The following is a 16,090-nucleotide window of genomic DNA, read 5'->3' as shown; positions in this document are numbered from 1 at the left end:
TTTTGACATTGTTAGTTAGTATTCTTAAGTGAAAATCTTTTCTTGAATTATTTTGTAATGTCATAATATTCACATTTATAAGGGAATTTATTTTACTTTTTATCGTATGATATGGAAGTGTTTTTTAATATTTTTTGAATCATAGTTGTTATAATATTATAAATAATAATTATACATTGATAATCAAATATTGTATTTTGTTTATTATTTTTTTGTGTTATAAAGTATTATAATGTATTATTTTTGTTATAACAGTTGCTTTGTTTGTATTATTAATTTATTGTAGTTAATGTATGATTAGATACTTCATCCATGATAATTTAATGTTTTTTCTTTTGTGTGATGTAAATTTAATGATTAACAATAATTCATACAGGGAAATAACATTATAATATTCGCATATTGATGCAAAAAAATGAAAATTCTTAATAGAGTACCCTAATTTCTTATTGGATTTCTAAAAAACAATATTTATAATAAATTTTAATAATTTTTTTGAATTTTTTTTAAGGTTTAATTTGACCAATTTGGCCGATTCTCAATCTGAATCGTCGATTCACAGATTCGTATGGGTTCTGGGGTGCCCGATCCGAGGCCCCGATCCATTTTTTAAACCACTGGGCCCAACTAATATCTTGGATACAATGGCTGGAGTTGTCGGCCTCATGACGAAGCCTCAAGCTCCATTCTCCCTTTCACTGAGAGTAGAGGCCCTAATCCTCACTCATTTATCCCAAAAAAATAAAATAAAAATAAAGTACAATGGAATCAATAAAAAGCATTAGACCCTAATCCTCACTCAATTACCCCAAAAACAATTAAATAACAAACTACAATGGAATCAATAAAGAGCATTAATCTTTTTGTTGGATCAATTTAACCTTTGAAATTATCTACAAAGAGACCATTTATCTTTTGTACATAGAGGTCACAATCATATTGTCCCTTAAATTTAAAAAATTGGTGGTTGCAAGAGTATCATTGAATAAACACATAATTCCAAAAAGGAAACTATCAAACTTCTTGACTCACCCCAAGCTATCCAATTTAACATCTAATGAGTGAAAATGATTATAATCTCTATGTGCAAAAGATAGACGGAAAATTATTAAAAACCCCCAAGGCTACACTTTTTATGCAACTTACCCCTAACCTAACTTTTTCTCTCACTTTTTTCCCCAAAACAAACTTTTTATGAAAATACCTCCCAAGGGAAAACCTTCATTTTTTTTAGACAGAAATGCCCTTCCCGTACAAAAAAATCAATTTGGTTAGATTTGATGTTGACTTGCAAATACCAGTAGCACATTGTCGGAGCGCACCATCGCATTGCTGGATCAAAACTGAGTACTGTCAGATCGCCCTTTGCAACTGTTGGAGCCCAGTGACTCTAGAAGTTCTACTGCTCCAAAACATTTACTGTTAGACTGCACTTATATAGTGTTGGAGCCCTGTGACTTCAAAGTGTTCCACTGCCGGACCACACTTACATAGTACCAGAGCACTTGATCCACTGTCGGATCGCACTTACACAATGCTGAAGCTTGGTGACTCCAGAGTGTTCCACTGCCGAACTGCACTTACACAGTGCCGGAGTGCTTGATCCTCTGTTGGATTGCACTTACACAGTGCTGGAGCCCTGTGACTTCAAAGTGTTCTACTGCCGGACCGCATTTACACAGTGCCGGAGCCTTATGACTCCAGAGTATTCCACTGCTAGACCGTACTTACACAGTGCCGGAACGCTGTGATTCCAGAAACTCTTTCTTCTTGACGACCCTCATAGATTACCAGACCCTTTTCTCTCTCTCTATCCCTCAACCTCCTTTTTTTTTTTCCTTTTTGCTTTTGGTTGGTGTTATATGTTAGCTAATAATAATAAGAACTGGACTTACGTATTGCTTTTAGGTAGTGGTGACACTGTTTTTAAGTGGCAGATAGATTTGATAGCTAAATCCATTTTGTAATCAGAAATAATTTGCAATAGAGTTGCAGTCTAGGGAGAGAAACCACATACCATCATGATTAAGAAAGACAAAGAACATGCATATCCAATTATTTTTGAACCATTTCTTTTTTAAAAATACATAACAAACTAAAAAATGTTTATCAAGCTAAACATCAAAATGCATTCCAACTATATCCTCTATTTAACATCTGTTTTGAACATTCATATGAAATCTAAAAATACATGTCAAACTCAACATCAAAATATATATCAACCATATCATTACTTAACATCTATTTCAAATATACTGATCAAATCCAAAAATACATATGAAACGTCGCTTTAAAATAAATATCAACCATATTCTTTACTTAACATCTGTTTCAAATATACATATCAAACTAAAAAATAAAAGGTCAATTTCTCCACCCTTTTTTTGGCCAAACTAAAAGCACAATTTCCCCTCACATCGGGTTCCTCCATAGTCCTTCCCTCCTGGGCATTCCCATCTCTTCGCGATCGCAAATTATACCTCCATTCCTCTTGCAATGCCGACGCTTGAAAGTGATCAACTTTTTTCTTTGTTCTTATCTCATTTTCATCATCGCTCTCACCATTATCGTGACCTTCAACATCTTCTTCGCTTTCACATCATCGTCCTCCTTGCTCACTTTCCACTTCTCCACTCCTAGCCTGCGTTGTCTCCTCGGCACCTATCTCTATAGAAGGGTTATTCAATATCAAATCACGAGCCTCCTGTATATAACGCATGGATTCCCCGACTAATACTTCACTATTAGGTGCAGCTTGTGGCATCTCTATACAGGTATGTCATTGCAAGTAAACAATAAAAAAAACAAAATGGACCATAGTTTTATTTTTTATAATTACATATATATATATATATATATCATCATGGCCTGTGGAGGATTATACATGGGAGTGCAACTGCGACGGGGGGAGCATGGGTTTTTTTTAATATATAAACAATACTATTTCTCTATGCCACAGCTAAGCAATACCATTTCTCTAAGGTATAGTTCAATCTAACAACATAGATAAGCACAATATATACAACTAGCAATATAGACCATCCTAAAGTCTGTTTTTTGGGTTTTGTATTTTATAAAGAGCTACTACTAAAAATTAACAAGAGCTAGGCATTTTTTTTTTAATAACAAACTAAATTTGAACAAGAGAAAGAAGATGGATCATCAAATAAGAAACAATTGATGTAAAGAAAACCATGAGAAAACATATACAGCAAAACAAATCCAAACTTTACTACATTCAAGAACATTCAACCCTTAAAATCGCAATAGAGAAAAATATGACAAGTCCATAACAATTTAATAAGAAAAACTATAATAATTCTTAAGCCATGGGCAATCAATTGAGATCAAATGACTGAATGATTTTCAATCTAAAAAAAACCCAAAATTTTCTACCATCAAGAACATTCTAGCCCTAAAATAATAATAGACAATAGAGAAAAAGTCCAAACTCCATAACAATTTAAATGAAAAGCTTCAATAATTCTTAAGCCATGAGCGATCAATTGAAATCAAACGACTGAATGATTTTCAATCTAAAAAAATCCCAAAATTTCCTACCACCAAGACATTCTAGCCCTAAAATGACAATAGGGAAAAAAAAGCCAAACCCCACAATAAATTCCTAAGAAAAACTTCAATAATTCTTAAGCCATGAGCAATCCATCCCATCATTGTCAATGATAGATCAAATACAATAAATTTTGACAAACAATAACCCAACAACATATTTTAGCGTTCTCTTCCATAAATTTGTTATATATTTATTTAATAAGAAATAATTTAAAAACTCTTTCACACCTTTGATGGGGCTGATTTGGGGTTGAGAGATTGAGCTAAAAATTGAGCTCGGGCTTTGGGGGCTTGGGCTGGGGTGAATAAATTGAGAGCCCGAGCTGTTTCACTACGAGAGAGGGTGGGCCTTCAGTCCTTTGAAGAGTGAGAGGGAAAGAGCTAGGCCCAGGAGAGAGAGAGTAAGAGATAAAGAAGGAGCTCGGGTCAAGAGAGAGAGGGAAAGAGAGGGTGGTAGTTCGGGTAGGGAGTTAGAGTGAGAGAGAGGGAAACTGTGGGTTAAAAAATTAGGTTAAAGTAAAGTAAGGGAGGGTAAAGTAAAGGAAAAAATTTATATAATGTTGCATCCTTAAAATGTAGAAATACGGATGCCCCTTCAAAATTCATCGGATAATATTGTTTTGATGTTGAAAAACCCTCTAGTTGATCATCTCGATATAGAGATATATGAATATGACAAAAAAAAAGATTTGACTCCCGGAAATAGTGCATCTTATAACTCATTATCTAGACGTCTATTTTCATATGTTTGTAGATCTATTTGATTTTAGCTATTTTTGGAGTTTATAATTTTATAATTAGATATGAAAATAGATTTTCAGATAATCCTAAGAATTTCTTACACCAAAATTACATGTTATGATAAAAATTGGAAGTGTGCCTTAATTGGATTGTTTAAGGTTGCAACCTTATAGAAACCACACCCTAAAGTAAAAAAAGTGGTAGTTTAGACTTTTTTTTATTTTTTATTTGGTTGGGGGTATTTGCATAGAAAGTGTAATTTGAAGAAAAAAATGAGAAAAAAATTAGATAGAAGTAAGTTGCATAAAAAATATAGTCTTGAAAATTTTTTATAATTTTTTCAAAAAGATAAATGACCTCTTTATAGACAATAATGCTTACCTTATCACCTCAACCTTTCAAATATATTTTCTACATTGCATAAGTGCTGACCTGGATTAAAATGGTTTTGAATTACTATCTCCATTGTTGGCACATATCCTTCTTTTTCAAGAATAACCTACCCACCTTTTTATTTACACCTTGGTTTGGCCTCCGACTCTTATCTCCATCAATCTCCCCAAAGAAATAAAACAAAGTAAAGTGAACTTTTGCTTTATCACACGCGTGGTACCCACGGCTGTTGCAATCCTAGAGAAAGAGAGTGTGTTGCAATGAGTCAATAGGTGCAAAAGCCCGCTGACTCAGCAACGTGTCAAAAACTCACCGGACTTATACGGTGTAGAATTATTTTTCAAAAAAGTCACATTTTAAATATCAAAAATTGTATTTTATTTTTATATTCATGATCATCTTAAACTAGATCATAAATCTCAAAAAAAATTAGATTAATTTTTTTTTGCAAATGTACAGTATGAGTAGGCTAACTCCTAAAAATTTCATCCTTGTACAAGTGCATCTAAAGACAAATCGCCATTAGCATAAAAAAGAAAGAAAAAAGTACTTCACTTGAGACTCATATGTCAAAAGCATAAAAAGTTAAAAAGGATTTTGATATGATCAAATATCAAGTATTTCATTTGTCCTCCAAAGTGAGGCATAAAGGGCCCAAATGAAGACCCGACCCCATGTGGCCAACTTTCTTTTTCTTTCTCTACCTTTCTTTTGTCTTTCGATAGATCTAGAATCTAAGTTTTCAAACATGAACAGTTTGATCCTTGCGTGTGCTTTGATAATTTTGATTCTTTAATTTCATCCGTATTCCGCACGTTGCTGATGACTAAAAGTCTTCCTTTCTCTTAAAACAATCAATCTTTGGATCTGTCTTTATCTATAACCGTATTTGTTTACTCGGGCGGGCCAATTGGAACACGCATGTAGACTGACTTGCCGCCCTAACAAACTGTCAGCATACCCATATTGGGTGTTCAAGTCACTCGGTAATCTTTAATTTTTAAAAAAAATATAAAAGATTCAAAAAATTAATCTTAATTATTGGATGTAATATTGGGTCGTTACATTTATTGTATTGACTAAACTTGTAGTTCAAAATGAATTTTATTGAACTTTGTGACAACATCCAAACTATCGGATTTCACATTTGATGGTTATAAGTAGTTGAGACCATCATTGTATTAAAGATAAATGGTCTCAATGTTTACAACTCTATATTAATTTTTATAGATTTTTTTTTTTAAAATTATTTTAAAGATACCTCCCTCCATAATTTGTTTTGAAATATATTTTTTTACTACTTTTTTAACCTCATTTTGATGTATTTTGTTTGATTTTACTTTAAAAATATTTTTCCTGTTTTTTGAGATTTTTTTTGTAGTTTTTATTTTTTAACACTTCTTGGCTTGCCATGACCTGGCCCGACTCGGGCCAAGTTACTCGGCTTGGATAGTGCCCAAGTCTTCTCTCCGAGCTATAGCTTTGTAGGTGAGTAGTCTATATAAGGTACCCACCTTCCTATAAAGGTAAGGTGCACATCTAAATTTTGCCAAATTCAAGTGTCAAAACCTTAAATTGATTTGAAAATCTATGTGTTCAATTTTAACTGAAAAATATAAACTATTAAAAATAATGCAAATCGAACAAATTATAGACATATAAAATCGCAAATAAATTCATTCAAAATGAAAGTCATCTCTCATGTTCCTCATGTCGACTCAAATCCAGCGAATTTCCTGGTAGAGGTTCATTTTTATTCCATTGTTTCTGTCTAAGCAGCCCATTTTAATTCCAACCACAAACAATGATGGTAAAAAAGCAACCGCTGTACTTTTCTAAAATTTAAAATTAGGGCAATTTCCCCCTTGTTTCTTCCTCTCAAACCCTTGTTTTACTCAGCTTATTCATTTATATTAGTTTTTAGTTTCTTTCGAGACACATGACTAAATAATGGGAATTTCCCTAGGATAATTGAAGAAGTACAGTATAGGGGTGGCAACTGGTCGGATACGGATGGACTTGGGCCAAATAGTTTTTGAGTTCAAAATTTAGGCTCATACCTAAACCCAATTCTATAAATCAAGTTATCGGTCTGGTCGGGTCAATTGTGAGCTCCAAAAAAAAAAAAAAAAAAACGTTTTAAGGGCATCTTCGTCATTTTTCAAGTTATAATTGAGTCCAAGAGTACTGATACCATGTACAAAAACTTTTCTTCTTCGGATGGGAGGATGGGTTCTTCTTTTAATTATTAGGAGAGAGAAAGAGGGAAGGGGTGGGCTCTGCTTTTTATTATCAGGAGAGAGAAAGAGAGGAGACAAAGCAGCAGCACTGGTGGCAGAGTGACTGATCAAAAAGCAGAAAGACTCCCTCAATTCTCGCACTTTTTTAAATTCTCAGTATTTATGCTTTGGATCCACGAACCAAAACCTTTTTGATTTTTTCCTTTCCCTGAAATTGTTTTCCTTTTCTTTAAACCATTTTATATCACATCCCCCATTTAAAAACTCAGTTATGGTCCCTCTGCTGCACCTGACTTGACTTCACAAGACTTTCAGTCCCCATCTTCCCATTCCTCTTAAAACTTCTACGCTCTTTCCTTTCATATGCCCTTGTTTATATGCATAAACATTCTTCTTTCTTCTGCAAACTCCTTTTGCTTACACACTTCTTCCATGGAGGTGAGGAGCACTCACAAACTCCCTGAGAAACTCTTCCTATTGGGATTTTATTTTTCTCTCCAATTGTAACCTTGTTTGTTGGTTTTTTTTTCTTTCTTTCTTCTTTTTGTTGCAGGAATATAGAAGAGGTCAGATTCCGGCATTTGGTAACTGGGATGGCGGGGAAAGTCTCCCAATTACTCAGTATTTTGAGTCGGCGAGAGAGGCAGGGTTGTTGAGAAGACATGCTGAGGAAAATATGAGCGGTTTCAGGCAAACCATTAAGGTAAATTTTTTATTCCCTATTTAATTCGCGAGGACTGGACTGGTCGTATCGGTCTCGAGCCCAGGTAAAAGAGGAGGGTTGAGTTAGAACTTAAAACTTTGCTATGTGAATCATGATCTTATGAATAGTGGGATTCGTGTAGTAGGCCCCAAATGGTTAGGATAAGGCTCCGATGATAATGATGATTCAATTGATGGGGATATTAAAAATAACATTTGAAGACTTGTTGAATTGCTTTGCTTCTTCTTTTTCTTTTTGTTTAAATGAATTGCTTGTCTGTTCTTCAAAAAAAAATAATAATAATTGCTTGTTTGTTTTCTTAGAGTGATTTGATGTTGTTGGTTTTATTTCTCTTGGAGATTAGATTATTCTGTTTTTTTTTTGTCATTTACTGATTTTCACTGTCACTATTGAACTTTCATTTCTATCAAATTTTATTTGCCATGAGTTTGAAAGAAAACTGGAAATTATCCCAGACCCAGGGAGAAAGACTGAATAAGTTTGTCTTTTACATATTTCCATTTTTATTTTCTCCTTGTTTCATTTTATATTTGTTTTCAAAGGGGAACAAATTTTTTCCGAATATAAACACCAGAAGCCATTTGTCCTCTTTGGCTGAAACCTAACTCTTTATGTATTTCCCTCTCTTTGGGATTGCTTCGTGTAAGATGATTGGTGATGGCGGCCAATTAGGGCGAGGAATGCAGTCATATGGATATGGTGGTCAGTGTCCATTCTTTTATTTTCATAGTTCGGGTGAGAAATTATGGGTGGTTTAGCCGATTTTTTTTTTTTATAGAATGAGAAATTATGTATATTTTAGTGTATTTTACATTATTCGCCTCTTGTATATCTGGGGCAGTTTAGTTTAGTTTATTTTTATTTTTATTTTTTTTTATTTTTTACTTTAGTGGAGAAGACAACCGCTTCCCCGTTTTTTCAGATAGACATAGTGGGGTGGCGTTAGTGGGACTGGGGTTGTCAAGGATGCTACCACCAATATGAAGGCCCTTTTCCCTTTAGTGTTTTTTTTACTTGAATGGGTCTCATGGGTAATTTAATGACTTTCACTTGTATCATTGATTGAGTATTCACAGGTGGCAGATCGAAAACGAGATTGTGACTAACCTTAACCAAGGGTTTTCCGTATTGGGAAAAAGAGAAGATATTTGTTTGTTGATTTCATTGGATGGTTCGAATCCGTTGGATCTGCTTTTAAAAGAAAAGATTTAATAATCAAGTTTGAGGTTTAATGTTGATAGAAGTTACTTCCAAGCTCAATACTTTTGTTAAGTTAATTTAATAGATCAAAAGTAATTAGTTGGACTAATAAAAAAATTTCAAACATTTATTTTGCCTTCTTTTGTACTAAACTTAATTTTTTCATTAAACGAGCATGATTGTAAATGATGAGATTTGTTAACCATGACTTCAACAAAATACTTTCAAATCAATTATCTCAACCACTACTATTATAGATAGATAAAAAGAAAGAAGCTGAAACCCTAAAGACAGCATATCTCATTCGTCCATTTTCGAGTGTTCACATACTATACAATTTAAGACTTCAAATTGCATACTCTACATTCTAGGGTAGGTAAAGCGTAGTGTTAGGCTAACCTTACTTAAAAGGCTCTATGAGTTTTTTACAATCTTCCACAAATGGGTTTAAGTCTTTTTAAAGTTGGCGTAGCCTTTTAAGGAGAATTAACTATTTTTTAATATCGAACACTTTTTAATCTGTTTGGGCATTCCAAAGTCAAAAGACTGGAAAGCAAGAAAAACAGGCGCCATATCTTTTGAGGGAGCGACCTAGCCCAATATCGTCTTTGACCAGTAAGCTTCACGTGTAAAATCCATGTGAAAAGCTTGGATCCATGGTCAACAAGCCGTGATAAAAACTTATTCAAAATCGACGCAATAATAGAAAATTTATGTACGGACCAAAAATTTAATGGAACAGAAAAATCAAAAAGTTTATATAAGTGCGAGGCTCTTAACAGTCAAATTAGAGTACACCTTACAAATTTTACTAGAAGAAAGGTTGTTTCGTTACTCAAGTATCCTCAAATTGATCATCTCGATTTCAAGATGCATGGACATGAGAAAGAAATAAATTTCAACTTTTGGAAATAGGGCATCTAGAAATAAATTTCAACTTTTGGAAATAGGGCATCTTGTAATGTGTTTTGGATCATCAATTTTCAAGATTTTCAAGTTTTCATAGATTTGCTTGATCTATACTATGTTTAGATCTTTAAATTTTATATTGAGATAAAAATATATTTAAAGGCTATCACAAAGATTTCTAGTATTGAAACTACATTTCTCGGCACAAGCTGAAGGTACGTTTTACTTTGATTGTTTAGAGCCTTGGCTCTATAGAAACCGCACACAAAAAAATGGTTTCACAGCTATTTAAAAATTTCTCAAATTCTTTTATATTCATTTGATACCCAATTTGAAGATTGGGAGCTTGGGTCGAATCTTTTGTTTGAATCAGAACCCTTATAAAGATGCAACTTTGGAGTATAATTTTTATTTAAAAGCGGCAGTTGGGAGGTTCTAATTTTACGAGCAGGGTGGTTCGAAAGTTGAACATTTGAATTTCCTTGCAACCTTGGAGTATAATTTTTATTTAAAAACGGCAGTTGGAAGGTTTTAATTTTACCAGCAAGGTGGTTCGAAAGTTGAACTTTTGAATTTCCTTGCATATGCCGCACCCAGGATACGGAGCCATGTGAAGGTTGGACCTTCAAACCATTCCATTACAATGTTTTTTCGATTTTAGAGCTGTTTGAAAGTTGAAGTTTGGAACCTTTGTATTTTTTTTTTAATAAATAATCAGAGGTTCGAAGGTTGCACCTTCGAAATGGGTGACTTTGCCCTTGAAAAGGGAGGTTTGAAAATCACTAAACATACCAAATGTGTGGGCAGTTCAAAGGTATTTTCGGACCAATTATTAAATAAGACTTCATAAAAAAGACTTCATAAAAAGTGGATTATTTTTTAAGAGATTGCTACTGCCATACTATTTGTCTTTGTTAGAAAGAGCTCACGATTTGTTGCTAGTTATTAGATGTCAAATTGGATGGTTTGGGTGTAATTTTTTTAATTTGACTTATAAACACTCACAACCACCCGATTTGGAATTTAACGTAAAAATACTCACAACCACCCGATTTGAATTTTGATGTACAAACACTCAACCACCTGATTTGGAATTTGATGTACAAGAGTGATTGTAATCTCATTCTATATGTCATTTTAAATATGTGAATTTCCTGCTCAACAATGTTAAAACTTAACCAGGGTTATGATCATCAGTTTCTAAAGCAGTTTACTAAACGGTTTACATGGTCTTTACAAGTGAATGCATCTCAGACAATGTCATATCTTCAGAAGAATTACTTACACAAAAAAATATCTTGAAAAGAATTGATTGCATTGCACTCTAAAACCATAAATGAATCTTATAAAAAGCACAATACGTGACTGGTTGGTTGCAGAGTGGCGAAGTAATGCAAAAACCGCGGACTAAGCCGCACCAACACACCAAGGATCAGAAGAAGAAAGTGGGAGTTAGGGTTTGCTCTGTGTCTGAACCCATGCCAAGAAAACCAGCAGTGACTCCCAAACCAGTGGATGAAGACCTCTACAAGATACCACCTGAGCTCCTTCGACGATCTCGCAGAGTAAGATACCTACCCCTTTTCATGCCTTGTTCATTTTATCCCTTTTCTCTGTATTCTATGCCTTCTCGCCCAAAAAAAAAAGAAAGAAAAAAGCTCGCATTTTCATAGCCTCAAAAATACCGATGTGCTAATGGATATTCTTTTAGCTTCGGTGAACAGGTTGGCCGAGCCAGAACATGATGCGAACGATTCCCGTCCTGATTTTTATCATATCCAAAAAAAAAAAAAAACCCATTTGGTATATGACGATATCCTTTATTCTTAGCAGTTTATGGTCATTACTAATCCTAGATCCAAAACCGGCAGCTAGAGGTGTCTCAAAGCTTGAGAAATTTTTTTTGAGCGTTGAACATAGTAGATAGCACATCGTAGCCATAAAATTTCACATCTAACAACACATATTGGTTATACCCATCTTGTGCAAAGATAAACCCTCCAATTTTATATGCTTTTTTAGAGAAATGTGGGATTATGGGGGCCACTCGTCGAGGAAAAATAGGGAGCCTGCTTATTTTCGAGAGAAAGGAAGGTGATTAGGAATTTTCATAAAATAAAATAAAAAAAGAAAAAAGTGGAAGCTGACTAGGATGGGGTTCCCAAAATGGTCACATCATACATTGCTTTTATCGGATCAAGGATTTTTCATCAATTGTAAAAAAACCAAACACAAGAGGGTATTATTGTCTTTAAATAGGCTCCTTGGGGGGCAGCGTTCGTACATTTTTGCTTTTTGACTTGTCTCAACTTCCTTACCAAACGTAGGTGGTTTTGGTTAAGAAGAAAGTTACAGACGGCCCCATTTCTAGCCAACTTTTTTAGGCAGTGGGCCTTTGCCCCATTAAAAGCCATTGCTTTCATTTATTTATTTATTTATTATTATTATTATTATTATCATTCTCACTATTTTTTTACTTTTTTTGGGGACAGGAGTTTTAGCCATCGTTCCCACTAACACTATAAAAAAATTGTCTATTTAGGACGAGTAGAATCTTTTTAATGTATATAAAAGGTTTATAATTTTTTTTTTTATTTATATATCTTGAGGTCGGGATGATCAATTGGAGTTTTAGTTTCGGAAGACTCTTTTTTCCTGGATTTTTTATGCGTATTTTAATTGTATATTATAAGATTGAAACTTTATATAAACTTTTTCCTTGTAGGTATGGGTGTTGTTTTTATAAAGTTATCATCGTAAACCATCCAATTAAGGCACTCCTCCAAATTTTATCATAATATGCAAGTACAAAATTTGTTTAGGATCATTTCAAAATCTATTTTCATATCTAATTATAAAATTTTAAACTCTAAAAAGGGTTAAAATCAAGCAGATCTATAATCATATGAAAATCTTGAAAATGGACGGTCTAGATAAGAGATTACAAGATGTACTATTTATGGAACTCAAAATCGTTTTTTTTTTTTTAATATTCATATATTTTATTGTCGAGATGATCAATTAGAGGGTTTTTCAACATTAAAAACAACATTTTCTGATGGATTTTTGAGGTGCATATGTAATTGTATATTTTTAAGGTCCTTTAAGTATTGTATATCTCAAGGAAAAAATTTATATATGTGCGAGGCTCTAAACAATCAAATTAGGCCACACCTCAAAAATTTCACTAAAAGTTGTTTTGATGCTCAAAGATCATCAAATTGATCATCTTGATCTCAAGATGAATGAACATGAGAAAAAAAATGGATTTCAATTTTTGGAAATAGGGCATCTTGTAATACATTTTTGGACCGTCAATTTTTAAAATTTTCAAGTTTTCAGAGATATGCTTGATCTACTCAATTTTTGAAGTCTTAAATTTTGTAATTAGAGATTAAAATATATTTTAAAGCCTTCACAAAAATTTTTAGTATTGAAACCATATTTCTTGACACTATTTGAAGATGTGCTTTACTTTGATGGTTTAGAGAGTCGGCTTTATACAAACCACACCTATATCTTAAATACTTTTAACAAAATTTATTAAAATATTTATAAGAGATTAACTATTTAACATTTTGCATGTTCATAACCATTCTAACTCAAAATCATGCATAGTGTTTCAAAATCAAATAAGAAAATATAAGTACGATGTTAAATTGTTTCTCTTATAGGATAATTTTTCCTATAAATTAATAATGTCAATGCTATTTATTTTTACACTCAACTTCCCAATAAAAGAATAATTTAATTAATCTAATATAAAAAAGTAAGAAACAAATTACCTTCATAATATAAAAAATAGTTTCTTTTTGCTCCATATCAACGAATGGTGGAGATTCATCATCCGAGGAGATACGGATAGCGTCCAACAACCCATATTAAAAAGTAACCATGGAAACTCAGAGGCCATGAAACAAAGCATTGAATATGTTATTTGAACCCTCATTAAAAAGTGACAATGGAAACTCAGAGGCCATGAAACAAAGCATTGAATATGTTATTTGATAATGCAGGAATTTATATATGAGAAAGCTTTCTATGCTTCTCTTACAACATAAAGCTTATATATTCTCCTTATCCAACCATCCATTCTGAATAGAGGTTAAGATTGCCGCAATCACAATGTCGCATCTCTAAACTATATTATTTTTAAAATTTTTTTCTATAAATTATTGTGATACCAAATTTTGTTTGTCCAATCCTCTATTAAACTTGCACTAGAGAAAAATATAAAAACAATATTTTCAATAAAATAAAATGATCAAAATACTTTTAAAATCTTAATATTTTTTATAGGTGCCCTCCGATGGTACATACCAAATTTAATATTCATACAATTTGTATATAAAAAAAATTAAATGAAGTATTTTGAGACATTGGATCTAAGATCAAACAGTGAGTGGCTTTTTTTATCAAAATTGGATGGTTGGATGGTAGGGGAAGCATAGATCTTCTATGTTATAGAGGAAATCTAGAAACCTTTCCCTTTTATATATATATATATCTTATGAGGTCTTATATCATGGGACCATTTATTTTTGGCTCCATTGGATGGTGGTGGATTGATATCGGATCCCACCCCCATACATAATTTATGTCTTTTATTTATTGACAACCTACCCTCACCATCATAAATAATTTAGGGAAAATAGTTTCATACACTCTAATTCGGTATATGATTTCTCGATAGACCCACACATTTAAAATGTATTTAGCAGCATCAACTTTCCCAAAATTCTTTCTACTAACCCTTCAAACCTATAGACCGAAGTTTCATACAATGTTTACGTCCCAAAGAAATGTTGAAATGGCACTATCTTTCTCACACTAGCTTTCAAAATATTTTCATGCACTCTAATTCGGTATATGATTTCCAAATAGACCCACATATTTAAAATGTACTTAGCAGCATCAACTTTCCCCAAACCTGTAGAATGGTGTTACATATAATGTTTCCATCCCCAATAAATATTGAAATGATATTTTCTCACTCTAGCTTTTCCATTTTTCTTCCCCTTCTCTTTTTCCTCTAGGCACTCTCTTTCTCTCTAGTTTTTCTCCTCTCCCCTCCCTCTGCATCTCTCATACTCCCTCTTTTCCTCCAACCTCTGTCTCTTCCTCTCCCCCCTAAACCTCTCTCTCATGCCCTCTCTCCCTAAGCTCCTTCTCTCTTTACCCCCAGCCCCTCTCACTCTCTTTCTAAATCCTGGCTCTTTTTCTCATACCCTCGGCCCTAAACCTCTCTTTTTCACACTTTTTCCCCAAACTCTTTTTTTTTCACCCTAACCCATCTCTCTTTCTTAACCTTACAATAGACAAATAGATAGAGCCAAAGAGAACCAGGTGAAGGCCAAAATGAGTTAGCAATTCCCGTCCAATGGCAAAAGAAGCATACAGACAAATGAGTTGGCAACGCCCGTCCAATATGGCAAAAGAAGCATAGTGACAAGATAGAAGTGGTTTTGTTTTTGGAAGGTAAAAGACATGAAAGGTTTGTTACGGTTGGATGGGATAGGGGAATGACCCAGCTAGAATAAGAAAACGAGAGAGATGGCACGTGTTATTTTGAAAATTGTTTGAGATAGAAATATATAATAAAAGGGGTTCAATGAGTTCAGGGGGTTAGTTGAAAGACTTCTCGCAAAATTAATGCCACTAGATGCATTTTAAATTTACGAGTCTTCCAAAAAATCGTACACCAAATTAGAGTTGTATGAAGATATTTTCTCAATAATTTGTCTTTTGTGGATAACCTCCCCCAAATTCCAGCACAATTCCAAAAAGAGTACTAATTGAATTAAGAAAGCCATTGCCCCAAATTTGGTTATAGACACGAGTGGTTAAAACTGAGGCATCAATCCTATGGTCCATTGCTCTTTGTGTTTTGTCTATTCCTCTAACACCATGAGCTTTTTTATTTGTGCAGAACAAATTTATGGACCTTCTATCGGGAATGTGCGGATGCCAAAAGATTTAAAACTGAGGGCAACATAAGTTTGTTAGTATTACATACATGCAAAGAAGCATGAGTTCGTCAGTATTATTGTACATTCATATTGTATTATTTAAGCTTTCTTAGCAATTGATGTGTATTATTCTGCCCCCCTCCCCCGCCAAAAAAAAAAAAAAAAGAAAAGAAAAAAGAAGTAGAATTGTTATCCAGGTTTCATTTGTGGGCAAAACCATTAGGGGTCGTTTGTTTCATATGAAAATAATTCAGAATTTTTTTCATACGAAAATAGAGGTTATATTTGTTTGGTTCGTACTTTTGAACATGTGAAAATTTATTCTATGTGATAAATATTTA

General features: G+C 33.3%; 1 protein-coding gene and 2 long non-coding RNA genes across 5 annotated transcripts; 2 read left to right on the top strand and 1 right to left on the bottom strand.

Moving 5' to 3' along the window:
• Nucleotides 1–2,214: 2,214 nt before the first annotated feature.
• LOC148781695 (uncharacterized) lies at nucleotides 2,215–4,230 on the bottom strand. The gene is made up of 2 exons (XR_016058099.1): nucleotides 3,802–4,230; nucleotides 2,215–2,667 (listed from the first exon to the last, which is right to left on the bottom strand). It is a non-coding gene; the product is annotated as an uncharacterized LOC148781695 (long non-coding RNA).
• Nucleotides 4,231–7,241: 3,011 nt separating this feature from the next.
• Nucleotides 7,242–15,865, top strand: LOC18434972 (uncharacterized). 3 transcript variants are annotated; one of them, XR_016058097.1, is made up of 5 exons: nucleotides 7,242–7,385; nucleotides 7,501–7,650; nucleotides 11,160–11,345; nucleotides 15,099–15,258; nucleotides 15,710–15,865. XR_016058097.1 is itself a non-coding variant. In XM_011625385.3 (4 exons), the coding sequence occupies exons 1-4, from the start codon at nucleotides 7,311–7,313 to the stop codon at nucleotides 15,758–15,760; spliced, it is 462 nt and encodes a 153-aa protein (XP_011623687.1). In that variant the 5' UTR covers nucleotides 7,242–7,310; the 3' UTR covers nucleotides 15,761–15,865. The 3 variants fall into 3 exon arrangements, 2 of the variants coding, with proteins under 2 accessions (XP_011623687.1, XP_020523448.1); XM_011625385.3 differs by lacking the exon at nucleotides 15,099–15,258; XM_020667789.2 differs by lacking the exons at nucleotides 15,099–15,258; nucleotides 15,710–15,865 and adding an exon at nucleotides 11,505–11,919.
• On the top strand, nucleotides 8,303–8,726 carry LOC148781694 (uncharacterized). Its single transcript, XR_016058098.1, has 2 exons — nucleotides 8,303–8,373; nucleotides 8,562–8,726. It is a non-coding gene; the product is annotated as an uncharacterized LOC148781694 (long non-coding RNA).
• Nucleotides 15,866–16,090: the final 225 nt, after the last annotated feature.

The sequence above is a fragment of the Amborella trichopoda genome, chromosome 6, assembly GCF_054954075.1.
Source record: "Amborella trichopoda isolate Santa Cruz 75 chromosome 6, AtrichopodaSantaCruz75HAP2 v2.0, whole genome shotgun sequence".
In the NCBI taxonomy this organism is placed as follows: Eukaryota; Viridiplantae; Streptophyta; class Magnoliopsida; order Amborellales; family Amborellaceae; genus Amborella; species Amborella trichopoda.
Note: the sequence above shows the minus strand (reverse complement) of the source record. Positions and strands in the feature narration are given on the sequence as shown.